The 22008-nt window shown below is 40.8% G+C and overlaps 1 protein-coding gene across 4 annotated transcripts in view; it reads right to left on the bottom strand.

Annotated features, from left to right (window-relative positions):
• Positions 1-22008, bottom strand: part of NTM (neurotrimin) — a 902803-nt gene that overhangs the window by 157461 nt on the left and 723334 nt on the right. For all 4 annotated transcript variants that reach the window (XM_039878846.1, XM_039878844.1, XM_039878845.1 and 1 more), the window contains exon 3: positions 14890-15122. In XM_039878846.1, the coding sequence (XP_039734780.1) occupies positions 14890-15122 (233 nt within the window). The remainder of the gene's footprint in view (positions 1-14889; positions 15123-22008) is intronic.

Raw genomic sequence — 22008 nt, 5'->3', positions numbered from 1 at the left:
TTCCCTTTGTCTTCAGCAAGCACCTCAGATGGTCATGGTTCTTTACCAGGCAGTGACTCGAACCTTCATTCCTGATGGGTCTGGACCATTAGCAGTCTTGCTTGGATTGGTTTGTTGGTTTTTCATTGGTTTTAATCACATGGCATTAAGAGATGTCCTAAGAGATCTCCTGTATTCCCAGCATACTTTTTCTTACCCCCATTGTGAAGTAGCAGTTCAATTTCCCCTTGGTAGTCAGGATTAGTCACCCCAGCCAACACCATAACTCCCTTTCTTGCCCATTGCTTTAGAGGCATGAGGAACCCAAAGTGGCTGAGCTACAGTCTTAACTTCCAGTTCAATGGAATTATTGGCGTGTTTCCTGGTGGAAATACATGCTTCCCTCTAAAACTAAGGTCTCTAGACCAGCAGAGTATAAAGTGGAGGAAACAGGAAGCAAACATTTTACTCGTAGGTCAGTAGGGGTAATAGTGAGTGGTCCCACTTCCATTTCCACCACTTGATTCATGGACCCATTAATCTTGGCTATGGGAGAAACACCTATCTGAGCTCCAGAAGAGGATTAAATATCCCTTTACTGAGTACTAAACAGGCAGAATGCTTCCTGCCTAAACAGAGAAAACGGAGAGCCACAGATGTCTTAGTGCGTAACAATGAAGGATAAAAGCCTAGTAAGTCTTTAGAAACTATTTTAAAACAAAGTTGGTAATATAGGTTAAGCCTTTACTGACCTATGTTAATGTCTCTTCTTTGTGTCTCTGTTTCCTATATTTCATTTGAACAACAATACAGAAACAAGCTCAGGGAGATGAAAGCCAGGGATGGAACAAGCTCGCTCACCTGACTTGACACAATTCCTAATAATGAGCGTGAATATAATTTAGGCTTTTATATGAGAAATGTACTCAATTTGACTTTCTTTGCCTCTGACTCTTAACTCAGCTGGGCCTCAGACCTGATTCCTAAATCCACCTGCACGGGGTCCCCCAACCACACCTCCACCTGGGCAATTCAGGTCCATCTGGTCTGGAAAGTTATCAACCTTCCCCTTCACCTCCCCTGTTCTCCTCCTCCTTTTTCTTTTTTCCTAAAAAGTTCCTTATGTGTTTCTGAGGCAGATAGCAGGAATGGGTGGTACTACAGGCAGTTTTCAGTGTCTCATGTTTTGCTATTCTCTAAACCTGCTATCCGCTTTCTATTTCCAAATATCTTCTTCTGTTTCAAAGGCCCTGTTAGAGCTTGTTCCTATCCAATCCTGTCTTATTTTAAGCTTTACCCTTCCTTCATGGCCTGGTGTAAATCTTTTCTTCTCTTGGTGATCCGGTTTTATTTCAATAAGCTGAAAGCCATATTTTTAGAATTCCAAATTAAAACAAAATCATACACAGTATTTTTTTCCTTATTTGTAAATGTATATGCATGAAACTTTTGCAAAAGTGTAAACATCGAATTCTATTTATTTTCAACCTTAACAAACCACACATTGAGAAAAATTCACATTCCTTTGGAATAAGACCATCTGGGAAAACTGGAATCAAGTCCTCCTTCTACTGTGTGGTCACACCTCTGGCCTCAGTCAGCTCCTCTAAAGCACTATGCGTCTAACCCCTCAAGAAGAGAGGGGCTCGCTCCAGGTCAAGGACACAGGACAGCATGGTACAACCATGTTCTCTTCTCATTCTCTCTCAGTGCCCCGCCTCAAAACTCAATCACTGAGCCATCCTCCATTCTGGTACCAAAGGTCTTTCTAAAACATAACACATGCAGTTTCCTTGCTTAAAACTGTCTGTGATTCCCCATCCCCTCCAGATGAAACCTGAGCTTCCTGAGTTGTCAGTTCTGGTCCTCTTCCCCTCTCCAGGCTTAGACATGCCCCTACAACTCATACTTTCTATTTAGTTTACCATACAGAGTGACCTACACTTGGGTCTCAAGACCATACAGAGTGACCTACACTAGGGTCTCAAGAGCCCTTCCTTCTGTGTGCTATTCCATAAGTCTGGAACAAGTCCCTTTCATTACTTTGCTAAGAAATTCCACCCTGTAAAATTCAGCTTAATGTCATCTTGCTTGGGAATAGGGCGATCAAATGATTTTGATAGAAATATCAGAAAAGTTCACACTTTCATACTCAAGCAAAGACCGAGTAGACACACATACACAAAAATGTTTACTTAATAGCAGGCCCTGGCTTTCATTCATTTATTTATTCAATAGGAATTTGTTGAGGGCCTACTGCATGCCAGACCCTATTCTAGGCACTTGGATACAACAATGAACAAAGCAGCTTAAGTCCTTACTCTCATGGAAATGTGTTCTAATGAAGTCAAACAGGTCACAGCTCTTAAAGATGTAAATATACAGCTATGGCATGCCCACTGGAGATCTATGTTAGGATGAAAAACAAGTGAGAAGAGTGCTAGGGAGTGATGATTTAGGGTGGGGAGATCTATTTTATAAAGGTGGTCAGAGAGACCTGTCCCATATGGTGACCTTTAAGCAGACCTAAAGAGGACAGAAGAGCACCGAGGGGAACCTGGCATGGGGTACCAGGAGAGGGGGCTGCAAGACCCTGAGGTGGGAGCTCCGTGAACATATTCTGAGAATATGAAGGAGTAGCAGAGATAGGATAAGAAAGAGGGAGTGTGTTAGGAGGGGAAGTCAGAGAGATGCTGGAGGCCAGATGGTGTAGGAATGCTTAGGTCACAGTACGGACCTTGGATTCCACCCTGAGTGAGTTGGCAAATGACTGAGGGGCTGCTCAGAGGAATGATGGAGTCTGCAAAGGAATACCTCTACTGAGTGTGAAGAACAGATGATAAGGAGTAATACTGAAAACTGGAAACTACATAGGTAGGTAGCTGCAGAATATTCCAGACAAAGATTATGGTGGCTTAGGACAGGGCAGTCAAGCTGGATATGGGGAGAAGTGGTGGGATTCTGGATGAATTTCAAAATTCAGTAAATCTAACAGGATATACTCAAACCTGAGTATGGTAAAAAGAAAAAAAGTCAAGATTGATGTTAAGACTTTTGACATGAGCTACTAGAAGAATGAAGTTGCTATTTACCGGATAGGAAGACTGCAGAAGAAGTAAGTTTAGGGTTGGGATGAGGGGATGGTTGGGAATGATGACTAGAATTCAAGAGATCTATTTTGTACCTTTTGCATTTGAGACGCCTATGAGACAAATACTAGAGATCAAGTCCAGGTAGTAGACCTCCTCTCAGTTTACAACAGAATACTTGGCAATTTTATCTTTGATTCTAGTCTCATTTCCCCCAGCCAAATATCATAGCCCAGTGTGAGGCAACATGAGTCTCCTTCCCAGACACCCAAGCCCTGCCATCAAGCTTGGCAAGGCTCCTCTCTCTCTGTCCATTATGTGGCTGCTCCCCTCCTATAGTGATGCAGGGACAATTATTTTCAACATCAAAGAGTAAAATCTTAGTACTGATCATCAAAGTATAGTCTTAGTGTAGAGTCCCCAAAGAGATTCCTTTAAAAAGAAGTAATGAAAAATAGTCTGCCCCAAAGGTGAGTTTTACTTCAACTTTCACAATGATCAAACCTAAATTTATAGCAGACTTGGAATATCAACTTTTTCTGACTTCCAGCCATCAAAGATTAAAAATATTGAAGGCCAGTATATTAGTTTCCAGTGGATACTATAACACGTTACCACAAGCTCAGTTGCTTAAAACAACAGAAATGCATTGTCTCACAGTTCTGGAGACCAGAAAGTCCAAAATCAGCCTCACTAGGCTGAAATCGAGATGCTGGAAGGACCAAACTTTCTCTGGATGCTCTAGCAAAAACTGTGTCTCTTGCCTCTTCCAGCTTCTGGTGGCTGTTGACATTCTTTGGTTCATAGCCATATAACTCCAGTCTTCAAGGCCAGCAACTTTGCCTCGCTCTCTCTGATCCATCTTTACTTCATCTTCTCTCTGTGTGTGCTGTATTCTCTCCCTTTGCCTCCCTCCTATAAGTATACATGTGATCACATTTATGACACATCTGGATAATCTAGGATGATCTCCGCATCTTAAATTTTTAATCACATTTTCAAAGATGATATCATATAAGGTAATACTCAAAATTTCAAGGATTATAACCTGATAACTTTGGGTGGCTGTTATTCAGCCTACCACAGCCAGTCTCAACACATAATGAATCACTTTGCTTAATATATATATATATATATATATATATATATATATATATATATATATACTCCACATGCTTTCCCCATCCATATACACCCATACATACATATATACATACATGCCTCTCTCTCCTGTCATATATATATATATATTTTTTTTTTTTAAAGGAGAAGAAGTTTTGCAGGTCCACTCTTACCCAAGTGAGCCACCATTAAGTTCCAGATACTGAGGATGGAATGTAAAAACAGATAGGCTTTGTGCCTTCAGGAGGCTCACAGCCATAATCAGCTAATCACACCAACAAATGCCCAATTATAATGGTGGCAAGAAAAGCAAACTGCATGGCTCTAAATCCTGGGGGAGGTTGGGGTAACTGGTTAATCTAAGAAAGACAGATTTGAGAAAGCATCCCTAAGGAAACATAGTCCACTTAAAATGCTTAACTGTATGAAAAGAGGAGGAGAATACAAGCCAAGGGGGAGTGAATGTAGAGTGGCCCACGACCAGAAAGAACGAGACAGGTAAAATAAAATAAAAGAGGAATGGTGAGGCAAGAGCATGAACCCAGAGTGGAAAGAAAACTCCTCCTAGGCCTTGACAAGGAATTGGCTCCCTAAGGTTCAGGATAAGTCCTGGAGGTATCATCAAATTCAGATTTGAAAAGATCACTCTGTAAGTGGAGAAAGGGTGGGTGATGGAGAGTAGAGTGGGTATGAGCAGATTAGCTATTTTATTGTGATTTTAATAGCTGAGAACTATAATGTTAGACCATCCATTGGCCTTCTCAAACACCTAAGTCCTGCCTTCAAGCTTGGGGAAGCTCCTCTCTCTCAGTGCTAGGATTCCCATGTATGGCTCTGTCATAGCACCTTCCTTTTTTACAAGTTAACCGCTGCCCCAACCCCCATTACATATCCTCATCATAGGGACCTGTCTCGTTCATCTTTTTATCTATCTGGACTTGTATTTCAGTACTTGACACATGGTAGTCTATGCATGAATGAAAGGGGGGAGGGGGCGTCAAAATTTCTGTTCTCCCTTTCTCTGGGTAGAAAGAAAGGGCGTGGCCAGCCTGGGTACTTAAAGTGAGGAGGAGCATTAGCACAAGTGCCCCTCTCTGAAATCCAGGCTCATAGCACTATAAAACTACCATAAAACATGTCCAAATGAAATTGTGAGAGCAAAGGGGATGATGGCAAGAGGGCAGAGAAACACCGTCAGGTCAGCAGGGTGGAAAACCAAGACCATGAAAGTTCAAAGGACGGAATCAGGTTGGGCAAAAGGGGACACAATTTAGGTAAATTCTTGGGAGTAGAGACCCACAGAAGCTACAAAACATGTACACATTCTTAGTACAAAGGATTAGATCTGTTTAATGGAGTCAACATAAGATAAACAGAAGAGCCTAAAAACCTTTATTGCTAATGATTACAAAAATGAAGGATATAGTGGTGCCTGGCTTCCCTGCATGTATTTGGTAACTTTTTCCAAATTAGATTATGTAATATATTAAAACTGGTTCTATAAAGTGTGTTTAATCTAAAACCGATTAAAGAAGTAGGTCATTTGTCCAGGTACTTATTGTCAAGATCAGACTGGAATCCAGGACTCCTAAAGGCTGAAATTCACTTCTTTATACAAAGCTATTCAATTCCCAAGGGAGTCAACAGTAGGTTCACTGTGCAGATTCCCAATTAATCACAGCAAAAACCACTATTTGCCAAGTGAAAATCTTCTATTTTGAATTCTTCATCTCCCCACCAGCTGAGTTTACCACAAAGACATGAATATATAATTGAGACATAAAGAAAACATGACACCAAATTAAACTGTCCTAATTTTACATCAATAAATCCTTTCTCAAATAACATGAACTGAAGATCTCTCAAAAGAAAAAACATTTTACTCCACCAACACTAGCAGCATTTCACAACTGAGCTCAACTCCAGCAGAAGCCAATTAGATGCTGTACCAATGTTAGACACTAATTTACCACAGACGATGTTCAACAGGAATATAAGTCTTAAGATGTACTCCAAGTGGTGACACCTTCAGCCTAAATAAATCAGCCCGGAGACATCTGAATCAGTCTCCTCATCTACTTATGGTTCTCAGGTATAGTGAGAGGTGGCTGCTGGCTATGCGCCAGCCCCATGGTTTCTGAGGGTTGTAGACCCCTTCCTACAACTGTTTTATCCTTAGTAACATACTCACCTTCTCTGGTACAATCATCACAATGATGACACAGCCAAAAGCCACAGTGCCATATACTCTATTTGTTAATGTACAAAGAAATGCACCTTAATCACACTGTGGAAAAAAATATATTGTGGCAGTAATAATAAAATATTCATTTAGTGCATTCAAAAATGACCTGGTGGTGGAAGAGTCTTTGGCAATCTTTCCCTTTTGTATCTTTACCATGCAAGGGACACACAGCAAGTTAAGTTTAAATATATTCTTCCCTTCTAATACCTCTCCCTTCCTGTCAATGGTTCCTGTCATTTTTCTATCCCACTGATAGCTTTCTGGATATTCATTTTTTGCCAAAATAATCCAATGCAACTTTCCTTGAGGAAAAGAAGTGGTGGTCCTATAGAATATCAAGGAAAACCAAGCCTATGTTGAAAACATACACAACCCAAGGCCTACTGCTTCACATTGTGTTCCTTCCTGTGGCACACAGGCCATCCACACCTTAAATGCAGCCTATCTTTCTGGCTCTGTGTCTAGTGATTTCTAAGCCATGTCACCACTTACAGTATGCACTCTTCTTTCAACAAGTCATAGGTTTTCAGACTTTCAAGCTTTGCACATGCCATTGCTCCTGCCCAGGATGTCTTCTCCTTTCCACATTCCTTGAAAAGTCCTACTCACGATCAAAGACCCTGGTAAAATTCAACCTTGTATTTGCCTAACCTTGCAGATAAATTTAGTTAGTCCCTTTGGGTGTATGTATATCATTTATATGTGTAAGCACCCTAATCTCGGTTACCATATTGGAGAGTTATTTGTTAAATATAGATGTCTCTTCAGCTAGACAGGGAGTAATTCTATCTGAATCTTTGTGTCCCTAATACCTGGATTCGAAATACTGGTAACTGGAATTGAAATATGTCAGTGGACAGTCCTCAGTATGACAACTGGTAAACTAAGAGACTTAGTCACCAACTTCTCACAATGCCCTAAAATACTAATTATTTTAATTTTAGCAAGAAGGGATTGTTAGACACTTCTAAGGCATTCTAGGACCAAAGAATCCTCTGCAAGAGTTGTGGTATTCAGATCAATAATGCTGCCTTTGAAATCATTTTATACATATCCTATAGGTGCCGCGCACGAAACTTTAAGGAATGTAGTAGTGATGGTTGTTTTAGACATATTCTAGAATTAGCCAGAGCTGTACCAGTGGGTCACGAGACCATAAATAGACTTCTTGCACTCTTTAGTTAAGAATATTTGCTTCAAGTTCAGCTTAAAGAAATCATAGAGGGCTTCTGATACAAGTATGAGAGTCTACAGGAGTACATCTAGAAATATTTGTTCTTTCCCCAAAGTAAAATGACACCATGTCTCAATTGGAGGCCGCAGAGATATATGATCCAGGAGACAGAGCCACTTTTCTCAATCCTATGGTATTGGAATCTGAGGCAGTTCAGACTCCCTGGAGAAAACCATCTAAGGGATAAGAATTCTGTGGTTGCTTCAAGACTGTCCCTTGGGAGCTTTAACAGCTTACCTGGAGGAATGTTGCCTGAATCCTGTGTTTGCTGTGAAGCAATAGGGTCACCTGAGCTTTCCGTTTCCTTAGGTCCGTAAGTAATATGGATGGCCTAGAAAGAGAAACCCTATTTTTTTTACTATTTACTGTTTTATGTTTTATTGTTTGCTCTTCTGACCAGGCAGCACCAGGAAGCAGAAGCCAAGTTTTCTAAACTGCTTAGAAAACATAAGAACCCTCCCCAGCCATCCCAGAAAGCACAGAAAATGCCATTATTAAATCAATGTGACTTATAGCAATTTGCTCAGATTACTTGAGTCTAAGGTGACTTCTGTTAATTCAGAACTGGATGCTATGTTTTCCTCCACCATGGACTCAGCAAAGACATAGTGTGAATAGAAATTAGTTGGTGCAAAGATCTCAGCTCCACAGGAGTCTTGCAATACAAGGAGGGCACGTTTTGTTCTGGGTGATGTGGTTGGAGAGACAGAAATCTTTGCCTTCAATGTGAGGATTAGGGCATATTATTCCCTTTGATTTGTTGTGTTTCAAATTTCCTTTTATTCAGGTTTAGGGTTGTGGGGAGCCTATGGAATGTAGGTGTCTGGAAATTAAAAGTTATTGTTCCTGTTCTCTTAATCATACTAATGAGTTTGGCTTGACAAGGTCAATTAATTATTCAGGATTGGAAAGCAACATGATTATACATATCGGGTAGGTAAGAGGAGACAGTTCAGAACAGGAAGACAATAAAAGGTAAATCGAAGGCTGGTGACTCCAAAACTCTATTATTTGCAAGTCACCTGCTTGTGCTGGTCTAGTCTCTTTCTCTCTGGAATTCCACTAACACAGGAAATGTGGGGCCATGTTCTGGCTTCTTTCCCTCATTCCCGCCCCATTCCATAGACACTAGCATGCCCCCACCCTCTTTCAGGAGAGTTTCAGAGCTGGTTGGCTCCAAAATGCAGGTAATTAACTATCAAACAATAGCAGGGATTTTCAGATTAATTCTGCCTAGGAAGAAACAGGAAAACTCATTTACACCAAACAAAAGGGAGGGGGTGATTAGATGTTCCAATGACAAAAGACAGACCTAGATAGGGCCTGGAAAACTGATAAAGAAGACAAAAGCTTTTATTATTATCATTATTATTATTATTATTATCATCATTATCAATATCATCATTATTACTATTGTTATTATTACACTAATATTACCATTTTTAAAATACTGTATTACACCTTGTCTGTTATGCAAATATAACTCTAAGTGAGTATAAAGCCCACAAGAACTCCTCCCAAACCTTCCCTTGGATAAAAAGGACCTTCCCAATGCTGTGTAGACCACCGGGGCAGTTCTATTGTACCACCACAGGAGGGCTTTTAGAGATAGTTAGGGCTTTTGAGAAGCCCTTAATTTGGCAAAGGGTTCAGTCCCATGGAGCATTTTATTCACTCTGTGCTTTCCAAGATGCAGCCTCTTCTAAGGGAAAAAGGAGACGGGGTGTGACCATTATAGCTATTCCAAGAAGCTTGGTTTGGCAGTAAGATCAAGAGGAAAAAAGGGTTAAAATACACAGCTTGACTTCCAGAAGCAGCCTCTTATTAATTATACTCATAAAGCAGAACACCCTGAGGTCAAAGGAAATCAACAGACCCAAATTTTAATAAATCTTAGATGGATCTCCCTCTCTCTGGTCTAAAAAATTATATTCCGGCTGCCTAAGTGGGCATGCAAATCCATGGGTGGCATTTCTTACTTTTCACAAACTCATTTTGAATGGAGTGTTCAAGGCATCTTAAAATAAGAATCTAAGTATGAACCCCTTCTTCTGTGCTACCACAGAATGCTTTTACCATCCAACACTTTAGATTCCTTAGTATCAACCTCCCCCAAGGCTCCACAGCAGGAATTAGCCTCCTGTCTCCTGATAGACTCCTCTCCCCTCCCCCACACTCAACCCGTCCCCGAATTCTGTCTATTCTCTTTTCGCTACATCTTCGGACTCCAGACCTTCTTCTCTGTTCTAGCTAACAGAGGAACTCCAGTGCTTTATCTTTTTCAATAATTCTCTTTTGTCTTTAAAAGATCTCCAGCTTTTATTATCTTTTCTTTTCCATCTTTTCTACAAAATTCCAGTCTCCTTTCTATACCACACCTGGCCCTTCAGGTCCATAAAACTCACTCTTGCTTTAATCCCTGGCCCATGATAGTAATCACTTATAGCATTGCCCAGAACTTTCTACAATGATGAGACTATTCCACATCTGTACTGTCCAATGCAGTAGCCACTGGTTACCTGTGGCTACTGAAGTAGTTGAAATGAGGCTAATGTGACCGAAGAAGTAAATTTTAAGTTTTATTAGGTTTTAGCTAATTTAAATTTAATTTTAAATAGACATTGTAATGAGTAGCTACTGAGCTCAGTTTTTCTGTCACCTCCAGCCCTGTTGCCTTATCCTCCACCTCCCTTCTACACTGGTTCCAGGGCCACTCTCCTCACCAAGGCTGCCCCTGTTCTTGACTTGACCAGGATACTTATTCCACATGAGATCCTGGGCTCTGTCTGAAGCCACACACCTGCTCCTCCCTCCATGCTGACTCTATTCAGTACAAATCAGAAGCAGCATCATCTTCCTACAGGCTCTTCTTACATGCCTGACCATGCAGGCTGAGTTATCTGCGGTTTGAAACTCACTCTTATTTTGCCTGGTGTTTTCCATGGCTATACTTAATAGTGGCTCCTCCATCTCCCTATGCTTCCCACTGCAGGGCCTCTCCACTACAGTCCTGGCTAGCCTGACTCCAGCCAGTCTCTGCACCAGACACTGACCAGTCCTACCTGGACCTTTGAAAACCACCTGCCCCCCACAAGCATGGGGAAGATTTAGGAGAGATTAAGAGTTTAGGTAGCCTTAGAGCTATCTTCCTAAATACATACATACATACATACATACATACATACATACATACATACAGTAAAAACAAACAAAAAAACAAAGGGAGGATACATTCCAAAGGCAACAGGTAGTGAGATAAAAAGTAATGACTCGCTGATAAAAAAGAAGCATTTTCATTTTTCATTTACTACAAGGTAACCAGTAACCAGAGCTGTTATGAAGTATTATCAGCAGTTTTTAAAATAGTCTAGAGCAGGGTCCCCGATACCTAGTCCATGGCCTGTTAGGAACTGGATCAAACAGCAGGAGGTGAACAGTGAGCCAATGAGTGAAGTTTAATCTGTATTTGCAGCTGCTCCCCAGTGCTAGCATCACTGCCTCAGCTCCACTTCAGATCATCAGGCATTAAATTCTCATAGGAGCACCTGTCCCTGGTGCCAAAAAGGTTGGAGACCGCTGGTCTAGAGAAAAAAGCACAAATCTAGAACTCGCCACTAGTGAAATGACTGCAGATCATGCTTACAGCCAAAGCTCTAGAACACATGAACCAAAGAAAGGCACATAGCCCTTCACTCTTGTGTTTGAGCTAATGGACAGACCAGGACTTAGCAGCCTGGGAAAGTTGTCTGCTGTGTAAAGAGACCAGCCTGACTTCTGTATAGGTCATTTCTGAATTCTATTAAAATGTCATTTCGTAAGCCATGGGGGAAAGAGGACCCACACTGCAGGTGTGTCCAGGAGTGTTTGGAGCAGGCTGGTGCCCAGGAAGGATTCAGCTAACAGCAGTTATATTCCTGGAAGTTAAATTCCTGGGGACGATTTGGGCAAACATGATACATGAGTGGGAACTTACTCTTCCAAGGCAGTTTTTATTCATCTTCCAAGGCTAAGTGCTTGGCTAGGATACCAGTAACCAGAGCTGTTTCTTGGTGATCATTGACTGTGTGAATGAAGGCATGAATGAGTGCATACACAGAGGGTCTGATTCTTAGGCAGATGCAAAGACGGCATCCTGGCTGTCAGCAAGAACCACACATATTGAATCATAGCCATATAGAAGATCCAGTACAAAGAACTAGTAGGGCAGAAGGCATTATTTCATAATAATGAGAAAGACAACCCCAGACCTTCAGCAGATCACACAATACTATGAAAACGCATTACCTTCTTTCTGTGTGAGTTTATTTATATATAAAGTTGACTACATATACATAAATACATATTCTCGTGGGTAGAATACCAGTTTAGTTTTTTTTGCTGCTATTGTGTGTGTGTGTGTGTGTGTGTGTGTGTGTGTGTGTGTGTGTGTGTGTATGTGTTTAATGATGACAATACCACTTTGAAAACTTAATATGCCTAACTTTCATTTCTGCAGCATTCTGCTCAAGGTTGAATAGTAACTTCAACAAAATCCAGACAGTCAGCTTTTGGTGGGGGAATTAAGATTGATGTTCAGTACAATAAATGATTCCATGATAAATAATTTCTTTTTCTTTTTCTTTTTTTTTTAAATCCTAGATGGTGATATATCCTCTTTCCAATACAGAAACAGGGGAATCTGGCTCTACTTAGTTTGTCTGATTGCTTTTAAAAGGGAGGACAGGTTGGCTCTGGAAAACTGTGGTCTTCTATTCATTAAAGTGTCAATAATGCTCAGGCCAGGCATATTGACAGCGGATTAGCTTGGGCTGAGTCTGTGTACAAGACCAGTGCCTTTTTTAACCCAGCTTGTCTCCAGATCAATATACCCATCAGCATTCGAAAATTAGCCTAAGATGAGATTCCAATACTTGAGGTGGTGTGTCATGCTATAAGGGCACCTAGCCAAATCACAAATGGAAACACCTAGCTGGGGATTAGACATTTTCTATTAGCTTGGACATGAGCGAAGACTGATGTATACTCCATCTCCTCGCCTCCTCCCATCTCTCCACCCCCACATGTATGCAACCTTCACTCTTTGACCCTATATAGGACTTTGGAGCTATAATCCCAGCCATTTGTTTAAATAAGCATTTATTAAATGCACACTTTGTATAAGGCCACTCACCAGGTGCTTAGGACAAGACTGTGTAGGCTTATGAAAAAAAAAAAATGACAAAAACATGGTGCTTGTTTTCAAGGAGGCTTCAGAATTTTCCACTATTCCTTCGATTTTCCTGTTCCATTCAGGTCTTGCTTCCTAAAACAAATGTCTGTAATAGTGCACAGTTCATAGTGTTTCCTCGTCATTGTGGGATACCCTGCTCTCATCCATTGTGTGTGTAGGGGGCATGATGGGTGCTGGGGGAAGGCTTCAAACACACTGCCTGGTATAGATTGTAAATGATGCCACTGCATTATTCAGGGAAACTCTTCAGAATAGTGATTCCCAGCCCTTTTTGGCTGATTATCCACAATTAAAAAAAAAAAGAAATATATTTTATATTAAAAACTTACAATAAAAAAAATATCTTCCAAAATAATCCCTACTCTGTTATTTGTAATACATTCTGATACCTCTTTTGCAACTCTACTTCCTTTAAAAAATGCTGTTAGCACCCAGCAGTTTGAAATATTCATTTACAGAACCAATAAAATAAAAGCCATCATAATTTTCTTTTGGACGAGTAAGAAAAAAATAAAGATAAAAAACGACTTGGTAGGATCAAGCTTTGCCATAAGGCAAGAGGCTCAGATGTTCCACTGGCATAATCTCTCACCAGAGCCAATGTCCACACTGTTCTCAGTCTCGTTGTGTCCTCTTTTCATCATTGGCCACCCCATCTTGCTCATCATAGGACATATCCATGATCCAGGCTGTACCTTCTCCTACCTTCTCACAGTTAGCTTTCCCTTAATTCTTCCATCTCTTTTGTGTTCTTCCTTCCTGAGCCACCGTCCTAGCTTTTGTTTCTCTAACCAAGCATCCAAGGACGCTACCATTTCCCTGTGCACAATGACAAAGAGAGGCAGATGAAGGAGCCCCTGGACCTGCATTTAGCTGGACGAAGGGAACTGAGAATTAGACTAGGAAAGACACAGCAACAGAGGAGCTGGGCTCAGTGGCTCAGGGGCTTAAGCATCTGAGATAATAAAGCAAAGTATTTGGTCCACTGTAAAGGATGTCTTAAAATGTTTAAAAATAACAATGACTTTTAAAAAAAGAGCTGACACATAAATCGCACCTCTGTGTGTCAGGTCTTCTTCTAAGTGTCAAACACATTAGCACATGTAAAGTGTGACCCTCACCACAGCTCCTCACAACATTGACTCCATTTTACAGATGAAAACCCTGAGGTTCAGTTGGTAACCTGATCAAGGTCTCATGGCCAAAAAGTGGCACAATCGGATTCTGAATTCTCACTCTCTAGTTAAGAATCTGCCCATCGTGGTTAAGTGTTGTCTGAATGCCCCAGGACCAGTTCTGCTTCGTGGGGAACAGGCGAGCAGCATTCTCAGGGCTTGAGAATCATGGAGAGAAGAGAACCAAAAGAGATGCAAAAACAAAACAAATATACAGTTCTTGAAAGCTAGGGATAATGGGTGCAGAATTAAAAGAGGAGAGCTGGGGTTCAAGCAAAACATAGAGAATCGGACATAGTTAATAGAGAGAAGATGTGGTATCAGAAACCCAGGACTGGGAGGCGAAAGAAGATGAAGCAAGCTGGAAACGATGGAGGTTTGTGAAGGATCATTCCAGCTGGGTGCCCAGAGCGTCTGTGTTTGGCTGTGCTTTCTCCGAAGGCTATGTGAGGGTATGGCAGACGTAGAGTACCAGAAGAGCTGAAATGCTGGTCTTAAAATAGAGTGAGCTTAGAATTGGATGGATCCTAAAACTTAGAAGAGAAAAAGCCAAGGAAAGTAATAATCAGAAGATATTTTCTGAGAAAATATATTATTCAAACAAAAGTAAAAAAAATAAAATAAAATCCTAGTCCTATTTAATGGGAAAATTATTTGAAAATTCAGCATCTATTGAAAAAAATGACAATTAGAAAGTTGTCTTCACTGGATGGAACAAACAGAACTCATCTCTGTTGAGGATCACAGAAAAAGTGTTTAATACAGGCTCTCCCAGTCACCCACTCAGACCTCCTAGACTAACCCCACCTACCTACCTTGCACAATGAGGTGGACCCTCGAGGTCTTGGGGTGGTTGTCCGTCTGTACAGAGCAGGTGTACGGGCCCTCATCATATACGTCCACATTTTGGATTTCAATACTGTACTGGGTTTGGGTGTTGCTCAGGAGGACCACACGTGGGTCCAGGCACCACTTGTCATTCCCAGCGTAGAGGATGGTGCTGCGGTTTAGCCAGGCCACCCGGGTGACTCGGTTGTCAATCGTGCACCTGGAAGGAAGACCAGATGGATAAGTCAGGGGACTGGAGAGAAAATGGGACCCATCAGAGTGGGGTTCATGGCAAGGCTAAGATGACTTTTTATGCCTTGTCTTCATTCCCTGCCCCCAGTATACACATGTACATCTATCTTGTCTGATTTGTCATTGGTGGCATTTTCTGGAATTTGGTAGCATTGGTCTTAATGGGCTTATAGCCTTAGAACATGGGCTACCTCAGCGCTTCTGAACCACATGAGCTCAAGACTACTGCATTAGTCTTAACCACTCATAGTTATAATCTGGAGTCATCTTCCACACTCAGAATAGCTTGGCTCTTTGAACATGATGAGCATTCCCTTGGCTTAAGGATTTCCATGATGCTGATGAAGATAATCCCTCACATTATTTTCTAGGTGTTTTAGGTATTTCAAGTCATTCAGTACTTACAAGAACCCTGTGAGGAAGGTTCCACTGGTAAAAAGAATTGAAAAACAGAGAAATTAAATATTTTCCAAGTCACGCAGATAATATGTGCTAGATCAGAAACCCAGATTTTAACTACTAAACATTATTTTTCTCATCTCAAAATAGCAGATTCTTACAGAGGCTTCTGAAGTAAAAACTAAATATGGACCACCACCATTGCTACTTATCTTCATTATATCAAAGGACAGAAATGTTCAATTATTGCTAAACTAAAGGCATTTTTCAAAATCTCAAAACTGTTTGCACATGTAAAAATAGATGTTCTTTCTTTTATTTTTGCATCTGGAGTCCCCAAATTATGGAAGCTCCCTTCTCTTTTCCTACACTTTCAGATTTCCCAGCTACTCTTGCTAAGTCCTCATTACATCCCTCTGTCTGCATTCATTTCCCTCTATTGCTACACCAAGTATGTTCTATGGCCTTAGGCTAAATTCACAAACACACCGTCCTGATCCTAACTATAACACTGGAAATGGCAATGTAGCACAGTATGTATAATGATGCCTCAATTTTACATATTCTTTTGCAGTATTAAAAGGACTTTTACATCCACACTGTCTCATTTGATTCTTGCAACAAATCTGTGACATAGATGATCTTACCCATTCTCTACTTTAAAGATCAGGACTCCAGGATTAGGAATGGTCTGGTGACTTGCCCCAGGTTAGAGAGCTAGGAAGTGAAGTCGGACCTCTCAGTCAGGTTGTCTAATTCCTGGTCCTGTGTGCTTCTTGGGATGTGCAAGGTAAGTTTTTCATTGGGAGGGACAATTTCTTACACTGAATTTTCAAAATGGTCTGTGACCGCAAAAAGCCTAAGAACTGCTGCTGAGCACACCAGCTTCCCCAGGCAGTCACTCTCGAGATATCTTGTACTGTGCATCTTTTCTGCCTGTACTTGTGTAAATGTCATACAGTTATAGCAGGGCCACTCAGGTGCAGGTGGGAAGCCTTGCTGAGATCTCCTGTAGAGAAAACTGCTCAACCAGAAATGCCTTGGCTCTGGTGTCCAGCAAGTTCCGTGCTGCTTATTGTGTTTTCTGGGCAGCACAGATGACAATGATGGAAGACCTAACTAGGGAACAATCAGGGAGTATTTCTGAAAGTGCACACGAACCACTTGCATCAGAAACATATGAGCAGTTTGTGACAGATTCTCTTGTCCTACTGATTCAGAATCTTTGGGAACTCAGAAATATGAATTTCTCATAATATCCCAGTTAAGTCATATACATACATACCAAAGTTTTAAAAATCCTTGTGTAGAGTAGTGTATCCAGGACCAGATATATAATTTGTGGGGCTTGGTGCAAAATGAAAATGCAGAACCCTTTGGTTGAGAATTATTAACAATTTCAAGATGGTGACAGCAGAGCATTTAATCAAGTGCAGGGTCCTTCTGGTTGCAGGACCTCAGGTGAATAAACACACATCCTGAATGGATCTGACTTTACCATGCTTATAAATCTCCTTGGATTTTACTGAAATGCACATTCTGATTTGGTAGGTCAGGGGAGGTACCTAAGAATCTGCATATTTAGTAATCCCCCAGGTGATAAGCCTGCTGATGGCCCCTAGACCATGCCTTAAATAGCATAAATCTAGAGGTGAATCATATGCATGTAAGGGTTTGAGAAGCACTGAGCAAATGTGATAGCCTCTCTATATGAAAGTGTAGTCAGAAAACCAGCAGATCAGCATCAATGGGAAGCTTGTTAGAAACATGAATCTCAGGCCCCACTGCAAATGTAATAAACTGAAATCTGCATTTTAATCACATGTCTAGGTAGCCAGATGCACAGGAAGTTTGGACTGGTAGGAGTGTACTCCAAGACTTCCTTTTGGCTTTGATGACAATATCCAGAATATACTCTGAGAGTGAATGAGAGGTGGAGAAGCAGAGCTGATAGAAGCACCTGATGCTGCACCTTCCCATACATTCTTCACAGACCTGATGCTCTACATTCAGACTGCCTCACCTGAAATGTGGGTTTTGAACTACAATGGTTTGAAATCCCTTAAGAACAATATACTCCACAGCTCGCTTTGCTAATAACATATATGGAATGTTATTCATATGAATGACCTTAAAGGTGGCTCCTATTTTAAATTTTGCTTAGAGTCAAGTGGAGAAACTGGTGAAATTCATAGTCATGACTAACATTCATTGAACACATATTACTATGTGTTTGGTACTGAGCAAGCCTATTATATACACTATTTTAACATCTCAAAAACTTGACTGGGTTCACTTATCATTGCAATTTATAGATGAGTTAACTGAGGTTAAGAAATATCCAAATCAATTAAGATCACATCACTACTAAATTGAAGAACCGAGATTCAGACCCAGGATTTTTTGTTTTGTTTTTTTTTTCCTCAAGTTCAATTTGTTGAATGTCCTTTTCAGACTTCCTGAAAGGCTTTATAACACTTAAATTCAATGTGCACCAGAATTGCCAGGAAGCTCTGATAAATACAGATTTCTGGGCTTTCCTACCTGGTTTGAAGACCACATTTTGAAAACCATTAATTTAGACATCTGTTTTCTGATGAGAGCAGCCAAGCGAGTGGGCACTAGGGAATGAATGACTCTTATTTGAAACGGTTTTCCATTTCCTTACCTGAGAGAACTTTCTTGTAACCAATATGTTTTGGGAACCCAGAAGCAGAGTCCTAATTATTTTTTTCCTCCAATAGCTAAAATTTGACCAGATATCAGGTGAATGGCCATGGTGCAAAAAATGCTGATCAACAACCTCTAAACTGCTTGAATCGTTGCTTTTGATGCCCACAATGAGGACATCTCATGGCCTCTTGGTAAATACAGGACTATCCTGGGCCTCCTTATGAGTGTCTAATCATTGGAAATCGACTGAAATGGAAGCCGTCTCACAACATTGCATCACACTTACAGGACAAAAGATGTTCATTTGCAGATACTCTAACGCTCCAAACGCAGCCAATTTTCAGCACGGTTATGAGGCCCCTGTGATATAGTACACTGAAAAGTTGGCATAACTTCAGCTGTGGTTTGGGCACATCCAAGGTCATGTTTAGATGTCCAAACTGTCGCTACTGGAGATCAGTCTTGCTGAGTCTCCACGGCATTAACGCTGGCTTCTGCAGAGATGAATCACAAAGGGAACTTGGCCGCCAGCTCCTGTCACCTCCTCATACCTGCCCCCATCTATCTGTCTCATTTATTGAGTCTCCACGACAATGCAGAGAATACAGTTCTTCAAGATTTTTTTTTTTTTTCCCTTAGAAAAGAGCACAATTGCTCTTTCAGCCAGAGCGAATGCTTTGGTTGGTGGGAAGTTGGAAGATTTGGGTGAGAATTCAGTCAACAGGCTCCCTGTCTTACAGAGATGGTCCTTAATATAGTTCTACAAAGTTACTCTTAAAACACACCATGATGTTTCATCTGCCTTGGAAAGGTGATTAATTGGGAGCAAGGAAGGTTTCAAATTCAATTCTCCATGACTAACCCAGAGAAGTGTGGGTGAAGATGGCCACTTATCATTATGAAACTAGTCACAGGTCAGTATAATGCAGCCAGGAAGAGATATGGAGAGAGAGAAAGGTTTGGAAGTTCCCTGACCTAACCTTGAAACTCTCTCATCTATCTGGAACTCCACATGCAAATACTAAGCTTCCACCTTGAACATTCCCTCTGCTTGTCCTGCCACACATGCAAAGAACAGAGAAGCAAACTTATACTTCTGGATTGAGACCTGGAACTCCCAACTCCCCAAACTTCAACATCTCTCAGCTCTGAAAACTTCCTGTCCTTCAGCCTCAGTAAGACCTTCAATTCCATACTCTAGCCCTCCAGCCAGTGGCCATCAGCCTTTGGTATTTGTGTGAGTGGCCTTCCCCTCCCCTTCTGTGTCATCCCCATGGAGAGCCTATGGCCTGGCCTATGCAACATACTGGCAGAATTCAGACATACAGACAGACAGAGCCTTGGCAAAGCCTTTAACTGCTGAGTCACAGTGCCCTTCTAAGTCTGTGTATATGTCTGCACTCTGTTCCTTTGCTTGGAGAAGCTTTTCTTAAAGAGAGTAGGCCTGGTGTATTTGAACACAGATTATCAAAGATGTCTAGCCTGCATGAATCATCAATGTATTCTCTTCAAAGATAAAAAAAAACTCATGTGTAGTCAACCAGAGAGGACTAGCCACAGGGGCCCTTGCTGCATCATCTTGCACCTGAGCACAGCACATTGTAGAGAAAGCTGCCACACCTGCAAACTGTCTGCAGCTGCACCAATTGTGTCAATACTCTAAAAATACAGCCCTCTTTGGCACAAAATATTCAAAGTAATGAAAAGCAAGGACCTAAAACCAAGATTACTCTACCCAGCAAAGCTATCATTTATAATAAAGGACAGATAAAGAGCTTCCCAGACAAGAGGCTAAAGGAGTTCACTACCACCAAACCAATATTACAAGAAATGTTAAAGGGCCTTCTTTAAGACAAAAAAAGAAGAAAAAAGATAAAAAATATGAATAATAAAATGGCAACAACTACATATCTATCAACAATTATTTTAAATGTAAATGGATTAAACGCTCCAGTCAAAAGACATAGAGTAGCTGGCTGGATAAGAAAACAAGACCCATACATATGCTGCCTACAAGAGACTCACTTCAGATCGAAAGACATAAACAGACTGAAAGTAAAGTGATGAAAAAAGACATTTCATGAAAATGGAATGTCTAATCACTATGTTGTATACCTGAAACTAATATAATATTGCCTGTCAACTATAATTGAAAAATAAAAAAATATATAAATTCAAAAAAGTGAATTCATTGAGGAATCCTGTCATTACAAATTAAATCCAAGAACTTAAACATTGTTCCCTTTTTGTGGTCAGAGAACTTTGCATTTACAGAAAACTGAGCCAGGGTTGTAGAGCCTTGTATGTTGATGCAATGCTAAAGTTTAAAACAAACAAACAAACAAACAAACAAATAAATAAATAAAATGCAGCCCTCTATGTCCTTAATATCTTGCTGTTGAATACTGGCTTTATTATATTTGCTGAATTATACTTAGAGGAATGACAAAAAAACAAAACAAAACAAAAAAAATGATTAAACGAGCCCCGGATAAGTGCTGCAGGGATAAAACCATAAAATCATGGACTCAAGAATACAAGATACTTTCTTTTAGGAGGTGTGCACTTGTGTGTGTGTGTGTGTGTGTGTGTGTGTGTGTGTGTGTGTGTGAAAGAGAGCTAAAAAAGAGAGAGAATATTAATGAGCATGCTGGAAATTAAAAGAAAAATAGAGAACAAATATATGTGTGCTTAGAATCTTCTAAAGACTAAGTGTGTTGAAATTAAGAGAATTATTGAAGAAAGCTAGGAAAATCCAAGCTTGGCCTTTCTTAAACACACCTGCCAGAAGATCTGAAGACTATAATGGATCCAGGCAGTGGGTAATCCAACCATTCCTTCTATCAAATGGCCCTTTAACTGGTTTTGAAAAGCAACATGTCTCGAGCAACGCTTCAGACCACAGTGAAATGAGTGCTTCCACCCTTCACAGCACCTGGTCACAATCTTCTCTTATCACACAGAAATGCTCCAGCTGCCCCTAAGTTTGGTTCCTCTGAGCATTTGGCCTGTGCCTAGCCCCTCCCCTCAAGCTTCACAGAGAAACATTACAAAGGGAATGGCTCGGAATACCAACATTCGGTTCCATGGAGCTGGCAGGTGCATCTTCCAGATCTCCTTCTAGGGGAAACCAAAAGAGGGGCAAACTGGTTTGCTTCATCGCCAGTCTGCTGAAAATTCAGACATCACTGCACTTTAGCTCTTTATTGTAGGAGAAGCCTTCACTAGTGGTGGTGCTAATTTTGACCCTACTGGAATCTAAATTCGTGTCAGTATTTATAAAATTGTTTTGAGTCATATAGGGAGAAAAACCCTGAACTTATGTTCTATTCACACGGCCCTTGCAATCTCTCAACCACTACTGTTTTGGCTTAACATTAGAAAAAAAAAATGGATGTGTGCTATGAAATCTTTCTTAAATATGAAGATAGTGACAAGACTAATCATGCCTGGATAGAAGCAAAAGGAACTCTTATGATAGAAGTGAAGGGACTAGGGGCAAAATCCAGCTGTGAACATACTGCACTGAGTCCACATGGCTGGCAGATAGCTACAGTCTGAGGGTGGTCAGGAAAGAGGAGAGAGAACAGGCTCTGAAGTCAATCTTCTGGAAGCAAAGTCCCAGCTCTCTCCTTGTGGCCTCTTAGCAAGTCCTCTGACCTCACTGAGTTTCATTTAGCTCATGTGCAATGGAAATATCTTTTCCTTCTGCATGGGGTTAATGAGAAGATTAAACGGAACCGCAAATATAAATGTGATGCTTTGTATGAAGTAGAAACCCA

Source organism: Pteropus medius, unplaced genomic scaffold (assembly GCF_902729225.1).
Source record: "Pteropus medius unplaced genomic scaffold, Ma_sr-lr_union100, whole genome shotgun sequence".
Classification (NCBI taxonomy): domain Eukaryota; kingdom Metazoa; phylum Chordata; class Mammalia; order Chiroptera; family Pteropodidae; genus Pteropus; species Pteropus medius.
The sequence above is the reverse complement of the archived record's forward strand: the minus strand, read 5'-3'. Positions and strand labels throughout refer to the sequence as shown.